At 35.3% G+C, this 20400-nt stretch overlaps 1 protein-coding gene across 5 annotated transcripts in view; it reads right to left on the minus strand.

Annotated features, from left to right (window-relative positions):
- The window catches only part of Kiaa1328 (KIAA1328 ortholog), a 152377-nt gene that overhangs the window by 67687 nt on the left and 64290 nt on the right, over positions 1–20400 (minus strand). For all 5 annotated transcript variants that reach the window (XM_090353225.1, XM_090353221.1, XM_090353222.1 and 2 more), the window contains one exon: positions 3779–4449. In XM_090353225.1, the coding sequence (XP_090209351.1) occupies positions 3779–4449 (671 nt within the window). The remainder of the gene's footprint in view (positions 1–3778; positions 4450–20400) is intronic.

Genomic DNA, 20400 nt, shown 5'->3' on the forward strand with positions numbered 1-20400 from the left:
CAATAACTCGAAGGTAGTTAGGTGGGAGGGAACTAGACCTAAAAATTTTAAATAGTTAAGAGTTTTAACTCTGCTGTAATGAATAAATATGGTATAGATAAATAGAAAGGTAGAGTGAAGATATTTAAATAATTGAAAAGTATATGGAAATGTTCCTCATATTTCTTCAAAAAAAAATAAAAGAGTTATAAGGAGACAAATGTGCCTTGGAAAAATTTCTTAGAAGAAGTGGAGAAAATGAATAGAGAGATGATTATAGATTATAAAATGTTCTTCATACTAGGTTGAATACACATAAACTAACAGAAAAATTTCATGAGTTTTTAAATTTCAGAAGTGGCACAATAAAGGAGGATATATTTGAGACATATTCTTGGAATATGATACTATGTGCAGAAAGTTGAATTCCAGGTAATTTTTAAGAGATAAAATTACATAAATCTAAAAAGCGGGACAGAAAATACCACAATTGCCAGTCTGGAATCTGTATGAACAGTGATACAGATTAATTAAATGGATAAATTTAACTTCTGAGTTTTATGCTGTACCATCTACCAATGGTAGACAAGCTTATTTCCATGGTGTAAGGAATTCAGAAAATGAAAGATGAAGACCCTCCACAAAAAAAAAAGAAGTCTTGAGGTAGGCATAGTGAAACAGGCCAGTAATGACAGTACTCTGGAGGTTAAGGCAGGAAGAATTCATGGGTAAGGCCAGTGTGAGCTACATATTGAGATTCTAGCTTCAAAAGCCAAAAATGTGAGCTTTTGGTTGTCTGTGCATTTTGATTTTAGTTTCAACTCCTTGATTGAGGAAAATTTCATTTTAGATCTAGAGCTATAACAGACAAATGGAATGGTGGAATTATGGAAACTGTAAAAGATGACAAGGCACTTCAAAGAAGTCTGACCAGTTCTCAGCCAGCCACTGTCTGGTAGTTTGCTTAAGACTGAAATTGTCCCAATGTAAAAGACTTAGGTTTTCTTAAAGCAAGTAAGTGAATAATGCTTTCAAACCATAAATCTTACCTATCCAAGATGGTACTAAAGTCAAGGAAGAGAACTGCATAGAGGATGTAAACAAACATAGTCAGCTTAAAAAAGAAAATTAACACAGAGAGATCTGGACCCAGAGAGGAGCTCCTGTCATCTCAGGTGAGTAGTTAGCTGGGATTACAGGTGTGAGCCACCAGTGTCTGGAAAAAAGTGTAATTTAAAAAATAAAAATAGCTGGGCGTGGTGGCTCACGCCTATAATCCTCATAATCCTTGCAACTCGGGAGGCTGAGATCTGAGGATCACAGTTCAAAACTAGCCCAGGCACTAAAAGACAGCAGACTCTTATCTACAATTAAACACTAGAAAACCAGAAAAAGTGCAAGTATCTCTGTGGCTCAAGGGATAGGGTGGTAGGCTTGAGCTGAAGAGCTCAGGAACAACACCCAGGCCTAGGGTAGGGCAGTAGCCTTGAGCTGAAGAGCTCAAAGAGAGCACCCAGGTCCAGAGTTCAAACCCTACAACCGACAAAAAAATAAAATAAAATAAAAATAGTAATAGAATATAATAGTTCATAAGAGTTACTGCATGAATGAAATATGAAAAGTAGCAATTATCACTTGTTTACAGAGTTCATATGCATTCTATTACTTATTAAAGTCTCTAGACATTTATTGTTTTAGGACTAGATGAAGTGGATACATTAGACCTGTGCAGTCCCAATCCTATTTATTACACTTGAAGGTAGATAGGAAAAGTAGAAGAGACATAGAGGAAAAAAATGTGTGAGTTTCTTAGACTTTCTTTTTGCCTTGTATACTTTGAATACTAGAGATGTTGGCAGCCAAGAATCACCAAAAGCATGAATGAAAATGTTGGGTAGTATGCAAGTGCATGCAAATATGCTAACTGAAATATGGTCAATTCAAGGAGTATTTCAGTGCAATTCCTTAGAATATCATTTCAGCAAAATAAGCCACCAGGAATTGAGTACTCAAAGAGCTGGGATGGGGTCAGAGGGAAAAGGAGTATAGATAAATGGAGAAAAGGAGGGAGGAAAATATCAACAAGAATCCAAAGTATATCCTACAAAATTAAGAAGAATAAGAGAAGGGGTAGAGAGAAGCGGTAGGTAGGAGAAGGATGAATGTGAATAGTGAAAGAGGTGACATTGATCAAAATATACTGTATTCATGAACTGCTTTGTTAAATGGCAATGTACAAAGGTACAACCTCAAGACAGTTTTATCTATCTATCTATCTATCTATCTATCTATCTATCTATCTATCTATCTATCTATCTATTTTTGTGGGTCATGGGGCTTGAACTCAGCCTGGGTGCTGTCCTCGAGCTCTTCAGCTCAAGGCTACTGCTCTACCCCTGGGCCTGGGTGTTGTCTTTGAGCTCTTCATTCAGCTCAAGGTTACCGTCCTACCCTTGAGCAAAGCTCCACTTCTTGTTTTCTAGAGGTTAGTTGGAGATAATAGTCTCAGGTCCTTTTGTACCGCAGATGGCTTTGAACCTTGATCCTCAGATCTCAGCCTTCTGAGTGGCTAGGAAAGCCACAGTATCCGGCTTTCAGGACAATTTTAAAAAAAGAAAAAAAAAAAAGCCTGGTCTTTCTAGTCCAAAAATCACAAGAGAAGGCAGTCTACTAAACAATAAGTGTTATAGTCAAGTGTTACAGGAAAATAGTTTTTAATTAGCACTAATGAGACATCAAACAGCTAGGCCACAGTAGTATCAGAGAAGGTTCTCCATACACAGAATGAAGGAGATCTCAATTTGAATGAGAAAGGCCAACCAACAGAAGTCAATTCCAAGATAACACAAACACTGGAATTATCTAATAAGAATATTAAAACACATAACAGAAATACTTCAAAAAGTACTTCTGACCACGCTTGAACAAAACAAAGTACAAACCAAAGCAACCAACCAACCCAAACCCTACAAAAATCACCAAAAAGAAATAAACACAAAGAAGAGCCCCACTGGAAATGTTATCATCATTTACTCTGAGATGATAAACACTCTAAAAAAACTAAAACAAAACAATAAACAAGCAAGAAAACCAAGTAAGCAAACAAACAGGAGAAAAGTTCAACAGTTCTTTTAAAGATCTTTCTCCTACGTAATTTCTTTTGACACAATTCTAATTTGCTATTTTAAAAAACTGTTACAGCTGGGTGCTGGTGTGTCTTATGCCTAACTGTAATCCTGCCTACTCAAGGAGCTAAGATCTGAGCATCACAGTTAAGAGAGTGTAGGCAGGAAAACTCTGTGAGAATTAATATTGTGAAAATTAAAGTTTTTATATTTTTTATAAGGACAAAAATTGATCCTAAAATTTGCTTGGAAACCTTAATAAATAGACTCTGAATAACAAAATAATCACAAGCAAAAAGAATGTTAGAAGTTTTACAATATTATACTAGAAATTATATTAGAAATAGTATTTAGTATACATCAAATTATACTAAATACTTCCAAATATACAGAGCCATTATAATAGAAACAATTATACTTGCACAAAACAGACATGAAGACTAATGGAACAGACTAGGAAATATACAAATTAAATCACACACATAGATATATAAAATACAAAGGAGTCAAAAAGATACACTGAAGATTCCAGGTGCCAGTGCTGTCACAGGTGGTATGCACCTAGATCAAGGCAAGATATAAAGAACCTCTGCTTCTTCACATCTATTATGGTATTTCATACTGTGTCCACCCTCCAAGCTACAGATAATGCTAAAAGGATAGCTCGAACTCACCAATTGTAATCCATTCGAGACTGATGGAGCTGCTGCTGTTTTAAGAGAAGCTTTGTCTCTTGTTGAGCCAACAGATGCTGAAGGCGCTCTTTTTCAATTTCCAGTTCAATTTTCTGAAGCAGTAGTTGTTGCCTTCTATCTTCTGAGAGTTGCTTTTTGATATCAATTTCGCTGGATTGCAGTGCCCCTCTGGCATGCATGAGAGTTTCCCAAGACAGCCCACAATAGATGCATGATTCTGGATGTGTCCTAGAACACTGAGGGGCCCTGCTTGAGGAATGGCTTTCATAATAAATATGATCTTCAATTTCAGAAAGCCTATGATTACAACACTGACTAGAAGGAATAGGCTTGAGGTGTGAACATCCCTTCATCTTTAATTCTTCTGTTGCAGATTTTTCTTTTGGTATTGTATCCACTGGTTTTCTTTCTGAAGGTTCATAAGAACATATGGTCTCTGATGGCATCTTATCTAGACCTTCTTTGGGATGATGCAGGATTATCGGTTTCAAAGTATTATTTCTAAACTCCGTAAGAGATTCTGAAGCTGAATCATGGTTTGCAGACTTAGGCCTTTGTTTAGTTTGATAGTAGTGTGGTCTGGCTATGTTCATATAGGAACCCCCCAGTCCTATAGATGAAGACTGGACAGTGCTTTTCTTGTTGCTTACCTATGAAGAAATACAATGTCACTTGTCAACAACACAATAAAACAAGATTTTCCTTTCTGCTTTTCAGAAATAAATGATATATAAGGATGCTGTTTGGAAACTAGCCCAAGAAGGAAAGTCTGTGAAACACTTGATTTTTTTTGTTTGTTTGTTTTTTTACTAGTCCTGGAGCCTTGGCAACTGTATTTGGATCGTTTTTGCTCAAGGTTAGTACTTGGCACATAAGCCAAAGCACCACTTCCAGTTTTTTGTGTGTATGCAGTACCAAGGAATCAAACCCAGAGTTTCATGCATGCTAGCTAGGCAAGCACTCTACCATTACGCCATGCTCCTAGCCCTGTGAGACTTACCTCCAATTTACTACCAACAAGGCAGAAGTGGTGCTCTTGCTCAAGTGGTAGAGTGCGAGCCTTGAGCGAAAAAGCTTAGGGACCAAGTCCAGTCAATGAGTTCAAGATTCAATCTAGAGTACTGGTAGGTATACAAACACACACACACATACACTAATAAACATTCACATAGCTAAACCACAGTTTCAAAAGCTACATGCATTTTCTAACAATCTAGGTTAGCAAATTCATGAAAGAATGAGAGAAAGACAGTGTAACTTATGTTCCTCAAGCAAGATCTTTGATTATTTCAGGAGTTGTAAATAACAAAGGTTACATAAAACCAACTTTGAGAGGAAGCAAAACCTTTAAATGTTAATGTCTAAAAACGTTGACTTTTGAAATCTGAGCAAGAAATCAATTCAGTTACCTTAAATATTCTTTGGTTGGCCATTATGCAGGATCAGATTTTATGTAAAACACATCACCTTATAAGGAATACTTTACTGCTAGAAATTTGTTGAGTTTTTACAAGTATCTTTACAGAACATAGATAAACACTTCCACTTTCAAAAAACACAGTTCTAATAAAAAGTAATTATTTAAATACAAAACACTTAATTTTTGATACAAATATAAGTGATTTCTCAATTAAGCTATTCAAGTGGTTATAGTCTGATAGGCAGGAAACAGTTGTAAATTATTGCTGACAGGTGAATAGAGTAAGCTTTTCCAACATTTTAGTCTTAAGCCTATTGTATCAGAGAGACCACAAATTAATCTGTACAGTTAGTCTCAAATGCTAGCATGCATCAGAATTACCTGCAGGGCTTGCTGAATGCAAAATATTGGCTTCATTCCCAGAGTTTCCAACTCTGTCTGGAACAGAATCAGATCATTTGCATTTTTAATAAGTTCCTAGGTATCGTTGATGTTGATCTCAAATCATACTTTGGGAACTACAGGTCTGTATCATGGAATGTTTTCCCCTCTTATGACTCTTGACCTTGGCCTTGGAAGACTGACTTATTATATTTAGGTAATCACTGAATACCACTGATGTATTGAAATTATTATTATAATTATTATTTTTTTTTGCCAGTCCTGGGCTTGAGCTCAGGTCCTGAGCACTGTCCTTGGACTTTCTCAGGCTAGAGCTCTACCACTTGAGCCTCAGCACCACTTCTGGCTTTTTTCTATGTATGTGGTACCAAGGAATCGAACCTGGGTCTTTGTGCATGCTAGGCAAGCTCTCTACCACTAGGCCAAACTCCCTGCCCACTGTACTGAAATTATTAACCAGCCTTTCTTTACAATGTATTTCAGAAATACAAATTCTAGAGGTCCAACTTGCAACAGTCTATTTGAATGCAGATGTTGTATGCGTTAAGAATGAGCAGCATACTCATGAAGGTGGATGTTTGAAATAAACAAAGCAACAAAGAAATTAATGTCGAGAAAAGAATCGTAATCAAATTGAGTTGATGGGGGGCATAAAATTCTGAAGATTCTTCCAGTAACAGTCCTCTAAAGCCTAAAGCTTGTCTTTCAGCTTAGTTTTCTGGCATGGCAAATCAAAGTTACCAAGTTCCATTACTTAGCTAAGCAGCTGTTATTTCTTTAGGCTGTCCAGAGTATATAACATCTGACACAAGAGCTCAAAGGAACAAAGTATCCACCTTTGGAGCAATCTCACATGCCAATATGGGCTTTTCTGAAAGGTAAAACCAAGACAAAGAAAGTGGTCAGACTTTAATAGTATAACATTAGAAATGTCCTTTATAGCTTCAATCAGCAATCTTCCTGATTTATGTGCCTCCTAAGTAGCTGGTATTTTGGTTATGAGCAAACATTACAGGCCCCACTTCTGAGATCAGAGGACGCGGATCAAGTCAATGAGGAACACGCAGAATACTTTGTCTTTTCTTAAACAATTTTTTGTTATTAACTAGTACATATGGTTTACGATTGCATAAGTGAGGTTATGAGTATAATGCTTCTTAATTAATGTCATCCCTTTCTTGGTTATCCACGTTTTCCTCCTCATCCCTACCTTCAAGTTATATAGTTTAGTGTTTACACACTGTACATTGAACATAGTGACGCATTTGCTCACCTCACTTTGCTCCCTCCACTTGTGTGACCCTTCACTTCTCATTCCTTCCCAAAATAGGTTTCCACTTCCTGGTACTTATTTTGCTAAACAGTTCATTAGTTGTTCCCAGGAATTACACTTTCGACTCTTTTATTTTATTTTATTTTTATTTTTTTGCCAGTCCTGGGCTTGAGCTCAGGGCCTGAGCACTGTCCTTGGACTTTCTCAAGGCTAGAGCTCTACCACTTGAGCCTCAGCACCACTTCCGACTTTTTTCTATGTATGTGGTACCGAGGAATCGAACCCGGGTCTTCATGCATGCTAGGCAAGCACTTTAACCACTAGGCCAAACTCCCGGCCCCTTTCGACTCTTTTATTAAATATACCAACTTGTAGTCAATTTGTTTGTATCTTTAGGCATAAAATTCTGTATGTTATCATATATGTCTGTATTTTAGATCCAGCTTTCACATGAGGAAAAAAAATGCATCATTTGTCTTTCGGAGCCTCACTTACTTCACTTACTTTTTTTCTAGAGAAGACCTTTCCTTAATCAGTTGTTGGGTGTGCTGGTGCATGCTTGCCATCTCAACTGGTTTAGGCACATGCCCATGGAGGAAATGAGACCCTAATCTCAAAAATAATCAATGCAGAGTTGAATTAGAGTCATGGTTCAATAGAAGTACATAGAAAGTATTTCTATGTAAATAAGATTGAGCCATATTTGGGAAGAGTTATCTTCAAAGAGGACATGCAATCTTGAATAGCGAAAAGATTATAAGCTACACAAAACAAGTTAGTCCTTGAAATTTTTTTTCATTTAACTTTTTTAAAAAACATGGACCAGTTGTCAAACTGATAGAAAATACGTAATGCAACAGCTGCACTGTGTGGCCTGCCAATGTCTCACCCCCAATAAATGTTCATTCTCCCCCATGCAATTAACTCTCCTATACTGGCAGATTTTGCTACAAGATCATCAAGGTAGATTACTTTCCAGTGTTATGAACTAAATACTTACAGGTGTTATATCATCAGTTATAACTTACAAACTTTTGCATTCAGCAATACACCTAGGCAAATGAATCATCTAATTTATGAATTATTTATAAGAAATTCACAGCATGCTCCTGGCATCATCCATGGCCTTTTTCAGGTCATATGACACCAATTAGAGCTGAATTTTAAATTATTCAATAACCTGAACTCTCTTGTCATTTAACATATAGATATCAATGCAGTAAACAAGTTAAATCTAATGGACCCTAGAGGTTTAAGTTCCTCCACAGCTCAGCAGCAAAAGCTGTCAGCTACCAAAGGAGGAGAAAATAACAGAATACAACAGTCAAACATATTTGCAAGGCCCTAACAACTTATTGTAGTTCCCACAAGGACTGTGGCACAACTAGGGAATATTGAATCTAAAACACATTAAAGTTGATAATTATAAGATTTAAAAGATCATAGAAGATGCATGGCATGTAAATGAAGGAAGATGCACTGCATGTAAATGACCTGTGCCATGTCAGGTCCTAGGTTATATACAACATAGAACTGCCAACATTTTCAGTAACTACCAGACTCAGAAAAGAGCAAGCTTCATATTCTTTAATCATATTACATTTCCCAAAAGTTGGAGTTTGTTGAGTTGCTATAAAAATAAATATCACATGGGCAGGGAGCATGTCCTAGTGGTAAAGTGCCTAGCATGCAAGAAAACATGGGTTTGGTTCCTTGGTATCACATACACAAAAAAATCTAGAAGTGGTGCGGTGGCCCCAGTAGTAGAGTGCTAGCCTTGAGAAAGCCCAAAGACCATACTCAGACCCTGAGTTCAAGCCCCAGGACTAGCAAAAAAGTAAAAATAAAAATAAATATCACAGAATAAATGACAGTATATTCAATTTCAGGTCAAAATACTATAATTAAAATTCCAGTCCTGTTCCTTATTTTAGATAAGTTACTTATCTTAGGCATTTTTATTATTTGTAAAGAAGGAGATTTGATTTGACAATCTCTATGGTTTATGCTGATTATGTTTAAGAGATTAAAAAAAAAAAAACAAGAAGTAGGTTGTTCTATCCCAAAGAAATAGAAAAAGGTCTGGATGAGAAATCATACCAGAGTCATTAAAAGACTCCAAAAAAAAAGACTCAGCAAAATTACTAAATCTCCCTTTATTTTATTTCTCTTCCCAAATTCTGTTTGCCCCCCAAAATTGTTATTGCCTTATATAATTTGCATACTTAAAAACTTAAATCATTGTCCATAGTCACCGTGAGAAATCTGTTCTATCTATAAATGTATATATATTTATGCATATAACAAAATATATGTAACTTACATTGTATATAAGTTGTCCATAAATACGCATTTTATGTTCAGCATTTACACATAAGTGAAAATATATTTCATATTTGGGTTTTTGAGCTTGGCTTATCTCATTCAATATATTATTCTCCAATTTTCCTACAATGATATAATTTAATTTTTCCTTCTGTCTAATATTTCATAACATATGGATCACATTTTCTTTATCCATTTGTCTGTTATTGGACACCTTTGCCCATTCTACTGTTCATTGTCAAAGTGCTAAAACAAACATGAATATGCAAGTGTTTTCCTTGTATTTTGTCTTACATTCCTTTGGACATATACCCAATAGTTGTATACTGGAGCCATATGGTAGGTCTGTTTTTATTTTGAGGAATTTGCATATTTTCATATGGCTGTATTCATTAACATTCCTCTCAATATTTGTTGTTGTTTAGTATTTGTTGTTTTCTTGATGATGGCCATTCTGACTTGTATAGAATTTTAATTTGTTTTTTTTTCAGCCCTAAAATTTTATTTTTTATTTTTTTCATATATTTTTATTGTAATTAATAGAAGGGTTACATTACATTCGCCAGAGAGAAGGTGTATTACTTCACATACATTGATACCCTTTCTCATGTCTTGGTCCCCATTTCCCTCCCCCCACAATTCTACCCTCTTTTTGTTTTCCCCCACTTCCTATCCAATTTCAAATAACCAAATACGCATATATCCAATATATCAGATAACGAAGTGAAATACTGTAAAAATATGAGATAACTAAGGGACATCAAAAGAAATGAGAGATAACATAGACTTGCACTTCCCTTCTAGATAAGGACACTAATTGTTTCTTCATGTATTTATTAGTCATTTGTATTTCTTTTGGGAATGTTGGTTCTATTTTCTTGTTCATTTGTTAAATTATTGGTTTTTCTGCTTTTCAGTTTCTTGAGCTCATTATATATTCTGGACATTAATACTTTATCTGTTGAATAGCTAATGAAAATTTTCTCTATTCATATTAATTGTTTTTTAGCTTCAGTAATTGTCTGTAGAAACTCTTTGAACTTGTCAATTCTTATTTTTGCTTGTTAGGCAATAATTACTTATGTCTATTACTTTCAGATCTTGCTATGTATGTTCCTGTAGTAGACTTAAAGGTCTTACTTTGAGTTCTTAAATCCATTTGGAGATGATTTTAATATGAGGAGAGATGAATGTCAAGTTCCATTCAAGCAGACAAGTTTTCCTACTACTGTCTGTTGCAGTCTGTCTCTTCTCTATGGTGTGTTTTAGCTCTTTTGTCAAAAATAAGAGGGTTGTAGTTGTGTGATTTTATTCTCAGGTCTTCTATTATTTCCTTCTGATATTTTTTGTATATACATTTTAATTCCATAATTTCTGTTGTGTTTATTCATATTGTTTTTGAGTAATAAAACATTTACTTAATTGTCTGGTAATTTTTGGAAAGGAATTTTACAAATGTTTTAGTCCATGAATATTAGAAATAAACAAATGGAAAAATAAGACTGATCTTTTACTACGTAAGTTTACTTTGGAAACCAATGACCTAAATTATCTAGAATCCAGTCAGCATTGTTCTATCACTGTTCTGAAAAAGTGGATTTGTTCCAACATGATTTATGTATTCAGGAAGGCTGAACAAAATCTCAAATTGTGCTTATGTACAATTTTTTGTGCATGTGTGAAAAGACTGGATGAACCCAGACAACTGCAGCCAATTAATGTGAGTCATATGACCATTTACACTATAAGGTATCTTCTTCATCACACATTGTACTGTGATGTTTGTGCTTTGCAATTATGCTTTTCGGTATAGAACAACTCAGTCAATATCCACCCAATGTTTCACCATCTTGGTTCCTAAACATCAAACAGTATATGTAAAGGAAAGCCTCAAAGATTGAAAAGAAGCAAGAGAGCATGATAGATGTAGAGCAATGAACAGAAAGGTATTCATATTAAGAACTATAAAACACCACAAAATTAAAAACTGCACAAAGCCTCGAGCTGATAGAACTTCAAGGGCTAGTGAAATCAATAATAACAACTCCTAAGGAAATAAAAGAAATGGTAATACCACTAAGCCTTTGGAATGAAGACCAAAGAATAAGATAATTGGTTTCACAAAGAGAATACATTGTCTCTATATAAACCTTACAAGTAATTCACTAAATCCTATTGAAGTTGCTCCTTTTCCTGTTAGTAATGGCTAGATTAGCAGACTTATACAGCACTTTAAGTAGAAGTAGAAGCATAGATTTAAAAGTCGTAAAAGAATTTCTAGCAAAAATGTAGAAGCTAACTGGAAACTGAGCACTGGTGGCTCATGCCTATAATCCTAGCTACCTAGGAAGCAGAGATCTGAGGATCATGGTTCAGAGTTAGCTAATGTAGGAAAGTCTGTGATATTCTATAACCAGCAAAAAGCCAAAAGTGAACTTGTGGCTAAAGTGGAAGAGTGAAAAAGCTACGGAACAAATACTCAGGACCTGAGCTCCAGCCACAGTAGTGGCTCATAGAAAAAAAGTTAATTGAAGGTTACACATGGAACTAAAAATTTAAATTTTGATGGAACAGGTATCTATCATGAAAGCATGTCACAAAGGTATTACAATTTGCCCTCTGATTCCTGTTTACTACATCTCCATCATTTTACAGAAACTCTGAAGTTAAAACTTGAACAACATCTACTTCAACAAAAAGCTTCAGATTTATTTCTAAACAAATTATTTATTATATATCTATGTATATTACTTTTTATCAATTAACAGATAGAAAAATCAGCATTCTGGGGCTGGGAGTTTGGCCCAGTGGTAGAGTGCTTGCCTAGCATGCATGAAGACATGGGTTCAATTTGTCGGTACCACATACATAGAAAAAAGTTGGAAGTTGTACTGGAGCTAAAGTGGTAGAGTTCTAGCCTTGAGAAAGTCCAAGGACAGTGCTCAGGCCCTGAGCCCAAGCCCAGGACTGGCAAAAAAAAAAGAAAAAAGAAAAATTAGTATTTTAATTGGATTCTTATTTTTAAAGGTTGTCTTTATTTATTTTTTTTGGTAAACTCAATTTATTTCCTCTTGGAAAAACAATTCCAATAATACCCAATTTAATATAACATACAGGTTAGTTCAACTGATTCAAGAACCCTTAAAGTTTCCAATGTATCCAGAAAAAGAAATTCTTTGAGAGTCTACATAACAACTATTGCATATAGAATGAAGCTCCCTGTCACACCACAAGGCTTACAAATACATATAAGGGCCTTATCCAGTTGTGGAGTTTTGTTCTGTGAGAACATCTCTTCATGGTCTGTAAGAATCTTCAGTTATAATAAATAGTCCTGGACTCAGGTGCAGTGGTTCACATCTGTAATCCTAATTACTCAGGAGGCTGAGATATGAGGATCTCAGTTCAAAGCACTAAAGTCTGTGAGACTTTTATCCCCAATTAACCATCAGAAAACTGGAAGTGGCGCTGTGGTCTAATGGTAGGACAGTAGCCTTCAGCTGAAGCACTCAGGGATAGCACGTAGGCCCACAGTTCAAGTCTCAAGACTGACAAAAAAAGTCTTATGCTCAGCAGGAGTTTAAGGCCAATTGGAATTGCACAGCAAGTTCCAGATTAGCCTAAGGGAAAAAGGTTGAATTTCAACCATTGACATACCAAAAGAAACATTTGAGGCATAAGGTAAATAAAAGCAAATCCAAACATAGTTTGTTTAATAGTTTTGCTTTAACTCTGTCTTCCTTGAAAATCATTTCTCTTAAACTATTGCTTACATTTTTTTTCTTTATAAAATCTTGCCTGAGTAATGCCCAAATCTACTTGTCTTTACAAGACCATTTTAGTATACAACAATGTATCTAACACTTAATAAATAAGGAGTCTATCCGGTACTCAAAAGTTCAAACACATAAACATTCAGTTTTGATAGTAAGAGTTTTATGGCACAATACAATAATGATGAATAATATACATCAACAACGAAAAGTTTGGTACAAAACTTAAAGCATGTTCCATTTTTGTGCTACAAAGATCCTTCTCCTTCGGCTTAAAATTTCTGAGTTTTATAACCCAATCTCATTTTTCCCATAATGTCCTTGAAAAGCTATCTGCATTCTTTATAAATTCAGGGTGAACAATATATCTACTATCTGGTTAACTCCTTCTGCTCACCTCTAAGAGAAATTTTTCTTCTAACGATGGATTGTTAAACAGAGATTTAAATACAGTTGTAAAGTGAAATGCTTGAGTGTTATTGTATGACATATAAAATCACAATTCTTCTATTACTAACCTCATACCTGAGTACTTAGATGGCTTGAATATGGTATCTTTCCCACAATTCACATCTTTACTGTGAGATTTTGCAGACAAGTATGTCACCTTTCAACAGAAGGTAATTAAGCAAACAATTGAATGGCAATCAAAAATTTACTAGGGTTACAGGGGAATGAGACACCAACAAGAAATCTTATTAAACTCTCTAAATATCTGGTGGTCCAAAAGCCAGAATTCATGTTCAAGTCTGAGTCCTTACCTCTGTAAATATCTTTATCTGAAAGATCTGAATATCTGTTATCTTGCTTACATATAGAGAAGAGATGATAAGACATTCCCAAAGTAATGGCATTCCCTACTCAGAAGCAGATGACAAAGGGAGGAAAGCATATCCACGCAAAAATTAGCTATCTTCTAAGTAAACTATGCTGACTTATGGTGGTGTGCTGTTAATTTAGGCTTAAAAAAATAAAGACTAGAGATGTGAGTATGTCACATGGTAGATAACATAAACCCTACAAAATGAATCCAGGCAAGTTACTATACAAATAAACAACATCAATAGGATCAACAAGGATCAGATGCTAAGTTACTCTAGGATATGAAATGTCTATCTTCAATAAGTATCATAGCAAACCATATTAAGAAAAAAAGATCAATTGAAACTAAAGAAAGCCAAATACTATACTTTAAAAATTTTTTAAGTAGCTATTATAAGTGTGTGAAAAGACCTAAAGAAAAACATGTTTAAAGACTAGAAAATACAACAATAAAACCAAATATCATCTCAACAGACTCCTTCAACTCCTCTAAATATATAGACATAATGTTTTATTACATAGATTAATATGTATCTATGACATAAAAACCCTCAGCCTAATTTTAATTATCTTCTAAAATCTAAGTGCCAGTGATAGTATATAAAGATTCCCTTCTTGAATACTTGTTTGTTAAACACACCACTGGAAATATGATATAAAAATCAATGTTAATAAATTCTTTTTTAAAAAAGCAAAAAAAATATACTGGAGGTGAAAAGTACAATGAGTGAAATAAAAAATTCAGTAGATGGTTTTGGTAACAGATTTAAAATAGAAGTTAGAATGAGTAAATTTAAAAACAGATTATTAAAGATTATTATTCAATCTGAAGAATAGTAAAAAGAGAGAATGGTAAAAAATTAGGTCTTAGAGATCTGTGAGACACAAAGCAAATCCATGTAAAGATATATAAATACATATATATCTATATAATATATTTCAGTGAATGGAAGACTGAATAGATGACAGTAACCCTATAAAATTACAATGTCACTATAGCCATTATAACATAATAATGCAAAGCATTACTCATATGTTTGTGGTGATGTTGATGGTATAATCAAGTTTTTGTACTAGTAATCATATAAAATCATAGCTAAACAATTATGTACTGAACATAATACTTAACAATGATAAATGATTTGTCATTAGTTTATGCATTTATGGTAGTAATTTTTACAATTATTTTAGAGTATTATCCCTTTACTTATAAAAAATGTTTATTGTATAATAGTATGCTGATCATATTGAGGGTAGCCTGATACATCTCTCCCAAGACAGGGTCTTGCTACGTATCTGTGTTAGCCTAGAACTCATAGCCCAAGCCTCCTTTAATTCTAAATCTTTTTTTGCCACCCTCCCCACTATTTAGAGCAGAGACATGTATTACTATGCCTGGCTAATCACCTTTCTTGATTCTATCAAACCTATAGATTTAACAAATCACCTGAAGATTTTTAACAAAGTCACCTAATGATTCATTTTTCAGAATTTGTCTCCATCAAAGGAGGTCCTAAAAATTAGTTCACAATAATCAAGGCCACAAAATAAAATCTCCATTGTGTTTGTTTGTTTCTTTTTTTTTTTTTTTTTTTTTTTGGTCAGTTGTAGGGCTTGGACACTGGGCCTAGGCAATGTCCCTGAGGTCTTCAGCTCAGGGCTACCACCCTACCCTTGAGCCCCAGCACCACTTCTAATTTTCTGATGGTTAACTGGAGATAAGAGTATCATGGACTTTCCTGCCCAGGCTGGCTTTGAATCACAATTCTCAGATCTCAGCCTTGTTGAGTAGTTAGGATTACAGGCATGAGCAACTTGTGCCCAGCCAAACTAATTTTTAAAATCTAGACTAAAACCAAAAAGTGTGAGGAGATGTAAGTGAGAGCACTATCCTAAAACACTACTGCAGAGGTATGTGTGTGTGTACAACACAATGTGCCTGGACTCTTGTACAACTTTTCATGTAGAAAGAAAGAATGTACTTGGGCATTTAAACTAGGAACACAATCCAAACAATGACTCTAAAAGAGAGCAGGTGGCTGTGAGCATGGACCAGGCATATTGGCAACAATCTTGTTTTTGCATGTGCTGATAAAAAGTAATCAACTCAAATTGTATAGAGTATTTGCACATGCCAAAAAGTCATCATCTGTTCAAAACAGGCCATCTGTCCTAATGAGCTTTATGTAAAGAATTTCTTTGAGTCAGTCACACCTAGGAAGGCTGTCAACATTTCAGTAGGGGCACAGAACACCCAGGGTCTAGCAGGCTTTTCAGCTAAAGCCTAATCATCTAGTGATCCAAATGATGCCACAGTCCAACTTGATTCATTCTTTTAACAAAAATGTCCCCAATAGAGAAAAGGGTAAGACAAACAACTTCTTCTTGAGTAGTTTGCACTTGTCACAGTAACTTTATCTTTTAGTGTTAACCAGAAATCAATCAGACCAAGAATGTTTATTTCTTTTTTTTTTGGCCATTCCTGGGCTTGAGCTCAGGGCCTGAGCACTGTCCTTGGATTTTCTCAAGGCTAGAGCTCAAGGCTATCACTTGAGCCTCAGCACCACTTCTGGCTTTTTATCTATGTATGTGGTACCAAGGAATCGAACCCAGGTCTTCATGCATGCTAGGCAAGCACTTTAACCACTAGGCCAAACTCCTGGCCCCAAGAATGTTTATTTCACAGAGCAACATTCTGGGTAAAAGTTTAAGACAGCATTAAGCATATTTATAATCAAATGCTTATATAATGGTGCATTTATTTCCTTGGAATTACTAGCAAACCAGAAGCCATTATCTAGATAAGTTATTTAGGAAAGTAACCTAGGTAAGTCATATTGGGAAAAAATACATATACATACATATATATGTGTGTATATATATATATATATATATTTGTCGGTCATGGGACTTGAACTCTGGGTTATTTTTATCTGTGAACATCTTGGAACAACTGGTTTTAATTTATATATAGTTAATGATTGTATATGGGTACTTTTGTGGCAGAAATAATTCTTCCCTAAGAAAAATATTATTTTACGGGCAGTGGCTCCTAGCTACTCAGGAGGCTGAGATCTGAGGATCATGGTTCAAAGCCAGCCCGGGAAATAAAAAGCCATGCGACTCTCATCTCCAATTAATCACTAGAAAATGGGAGGTGGGGCTGTGGCTATAGAGTAGGGCAGTAGCCTTGAGCTGAAGATCAGCTCAGGGACAGTACCCAGGCAAGAGTTCAAGCCCCCTGACCAATAAGAACAACAACAAATAAACAAACCTTACTGGTAAAACTAGGAAAGTAAAAACATTGGGCTCAAGTTTACTGATATCACATGTAGTAAAATAATGGTAACATTTCAATGAAGATTTAAAGCAATCTGTCACTAGCATGAACAAAATGATGCACTGAAGTTAACATTTTCCAATACATTCCTGTTTAGCAAATGTTACCTATGGTAGCTATGGTATTCCATAAACAGAGCGCAATAGAGCAGTGAAATAACAATGTGTTCAAATTATTTGCCTGATAGGGTATAGGAAAATTTAACAGAAAGTTCAATAGAAAGTTCAATGATGGATTTTTTAGAAGTATTTCCCCATTGCAACATAAACTTCAATTACCTAAACAATAATTCTTAACTAATTTAATGAGAATAACATGATAGTAGGGTAATATCTCTAATCCTTACATTGACAAAATATGAAATAGAAGGTAAGGGAACAATTTTCTTTGACAACTCTATAGGTTTGTTCAACCTGCAAGGTGACAATACAGCATGTCAAGTAAAAGTATCTTTCTAAAGTATTTTTATACGGTTATTTACTACCATGTAGATATATGAAATTTAACATATAAAAGTCTTTCATTTCCAGGAAATTAAAATATTAAATGGCAGCCTTCTTCAAAAGCAATTTGTATTTCTATTAACAACAGAGCAACTTGCCAGACTCTAGTTTTCCCAAAGTGATGATGCATATCTCCTAAGACTATGATACAATCCAGAGACTTCAGCCATCATACACCCTAAAGATATAACTGTCAAACTTCTACTGGGATATTGTGGGTGACTAAGAAACTAAATCAGTAACTAAATTCTAGTGAATTTTCACATCACTTTTGGAACATTAAAATCTGTATTATCTTATCAGAGAAATTAATTTTTTCAAACATTAAGACATTTACCAAGAATTCTATCAGATTGAAGCAGGATTGAATAGGGAAAAAGGAGATATAGTCAGCTTATAGGAGATATTCCTCCATGTATTTCCCTTAAGATTACGGGAACAGAGTCATTTTAAGGGAAATGAAGCAGAAGAAATGAAGGGAAAATGAAGTACAGTCAGCTTACAGTAAATACAGGAGATATCCCTTCATATACTTCCCTTAAGATTAAGGATTATTTACCTTGTTATCTGATATATATTATATATATATATGCTTATTTGGTTATTTGAAATTGAATGAATAGGGAAGGGGGGAAAACAAGATGAGGGGTGGGGGTGGGGAGAGGGAAATAGGAACCAAGACATGAGAAAGGGTATCAATGTATGTGAAGTAATGCACCTTCTATCTGGTGAATATGATGTAACCCTTTTATTAATTACAATAAAAAATATATGAAAAAAAGATTAAGGGTTCAAGCTGCACACAGGTGACTCGACTCACGTATTCCTAGTTACCCAGCAGGCTGATATTGCAGTTCAAAGCCAGCCAGGGCACCAAAATCCCTAGACTCTTATCTCCAATTAACCACTAGAAAACCGGAAGTGGGGCTGTGGCTTCATGGTCAGGGTGGTAGCCTGGAGCTGAAGAGCTCAGGAACAGTACCCAGGTGCAGAGTTCAATGCCCATAACCGACAAAAAAAAAAAAAAAAAAAAAACCAAACTAAAAAAAAAAAACAAAAACGTTTAGCCTAGGTTCTATTCCTCAGTTCCACAAACACAGAAAAAGCCAGAAGTGGTGCTGTTGCTCAAGTAGTAGAGCTCTAGCTTTGAGAAAGCCCAAGGTCAGTGCCCAGGCCCTGAGTTCAAGCCCTAGGACTGGGAAAAAAGAAGTCATTTAAGGGAAAATGAAACAGGATAACTTAAGGCAACTGAGGCCTGGTAAAGTCAACTCAGAAACATGGTATTTAGAAACTTAGAAATGCTATCTTCGCTTCAAAGAGAGACAACAGGATGCAGTCATTCCTGAGGGTTGTATTTATGTATGCCTTCCTGAGAAAATGCTTTTCTAAACTTAGGCCACCTGCCCCAAAATGCAGATAGCATGGCACCTCCTTGTCTCAAGGATAATGATCTTTTTATAGCAGGATGCATTCTTACCTGGAAATTCAACAGTTATGCCAAATGTGATTAAAGCAAAGGCAAAGTACCCAGCTTTCTAGAACTTTGAAGCCAACCCCCCCTGCCTTTACCCTATAATTACCCCAACATCCCAAGGAGCTCAGTGTCTCCTTGTCCAGTGTTTCTCATTTCTCTGTGGGTCTGAGTCTGTCTGTCTGCCTGCCTCTCTCTCTCTCTTCCTCTCTGTTTCTTTCTGTGTGTGTGTGTGTGTGTGTGTGTGTGTGTGTGTGTGTGTGTGTGTGTGTGTGTGTGTGTGTGCATATGTCTCTCTGCTTGTTGGTTTCTTTGTATCTTTGCCCTTTTGTTTGACTGCTTTTTATCTACTGGTCAGTTGCCTGTTTGTTTACTTAACAAAGCTTATCCAAGTTTTCTTAGCATTGTGACTTATCCAGAAATTCTTATTCTGCAATTGAAGTCAAGGGCCGTAAGTGAGAAGTTCCTACCTTTAACTGTATTTTTTTGTCTTTTTTGTTGTTGTTGTTGTTGTTGTTGTTCTGAGGATCACACCCAGGACATTGCACTTGCTAGGCAAGCACTTTGCCACTGAGCTACATCCCAGGCCAAGTTCCTACCTTTAAAGGGAAGCTTCACTAAACCTTACCTCCATCTGGTGAAAAGATCAGAAGAGAAAACAGGAAATTTTTACACTCTTGAGTATGGCTCTACTTTTGTTGAAATTCTCTCTGTCCTTAATTTCAATGAGGCTCATGTTTGGTTTCCTGCCAGATCCAGTGCCAACAAAATTCTTCAATTAAGCAAAAATCACTTAAGAACTATTCATGCTCTAACTGCTTTAAGGTAACTTCCAAGAAATTACCTTCTTAAAATTAAAACAAATGCAAGGCAATTCTACCAAATAGTTTTCTAAGTTGTGAAATGCATTTCTAGAGTCAAAACTCAGCAGTAGTGCTGAAGGCACTTTTCCTCTATAAAAAAGAAGTTTCTCATACAATAGGTTTCATTAAAGGGATGTATTGATCGAAACTAGTTTCATTGCCTCTAATGTTCTGCTTAATTTTAAAGATAACATAATATTGAATAGAATAATGTATTCTATTAGTAGAATTTTATTGCAGGAGTAAACTGATTTATTGTATTTGTTTGTTCAAATAAGAGCCCTGATAATTTGCCATAAATCTTCTTGAATCTAAACAGAAGGCTGAGATGGAACTTGATAAAAATAAAAAGTCATCATAAAACTTAATGAAAAGTCCAATTTGAAAATTAAACAGTGAACTGCCCAGC

Source organism: Megascapheus bottae, chromosome 19, assembly GCF_031878675.1.
Source record: "Megascapheus bottae isolate mThoBot1 chromosome 19, mThoBot2.hap1, whole genome shotgun sequence".
In the NCBI taxonomy this organism is placed as follows: Eukaryota; Metazoa; Chordata; class Mammalia; order Rodentia; family Geomyidae; genus Megascapheus; species Megascapheus bottae.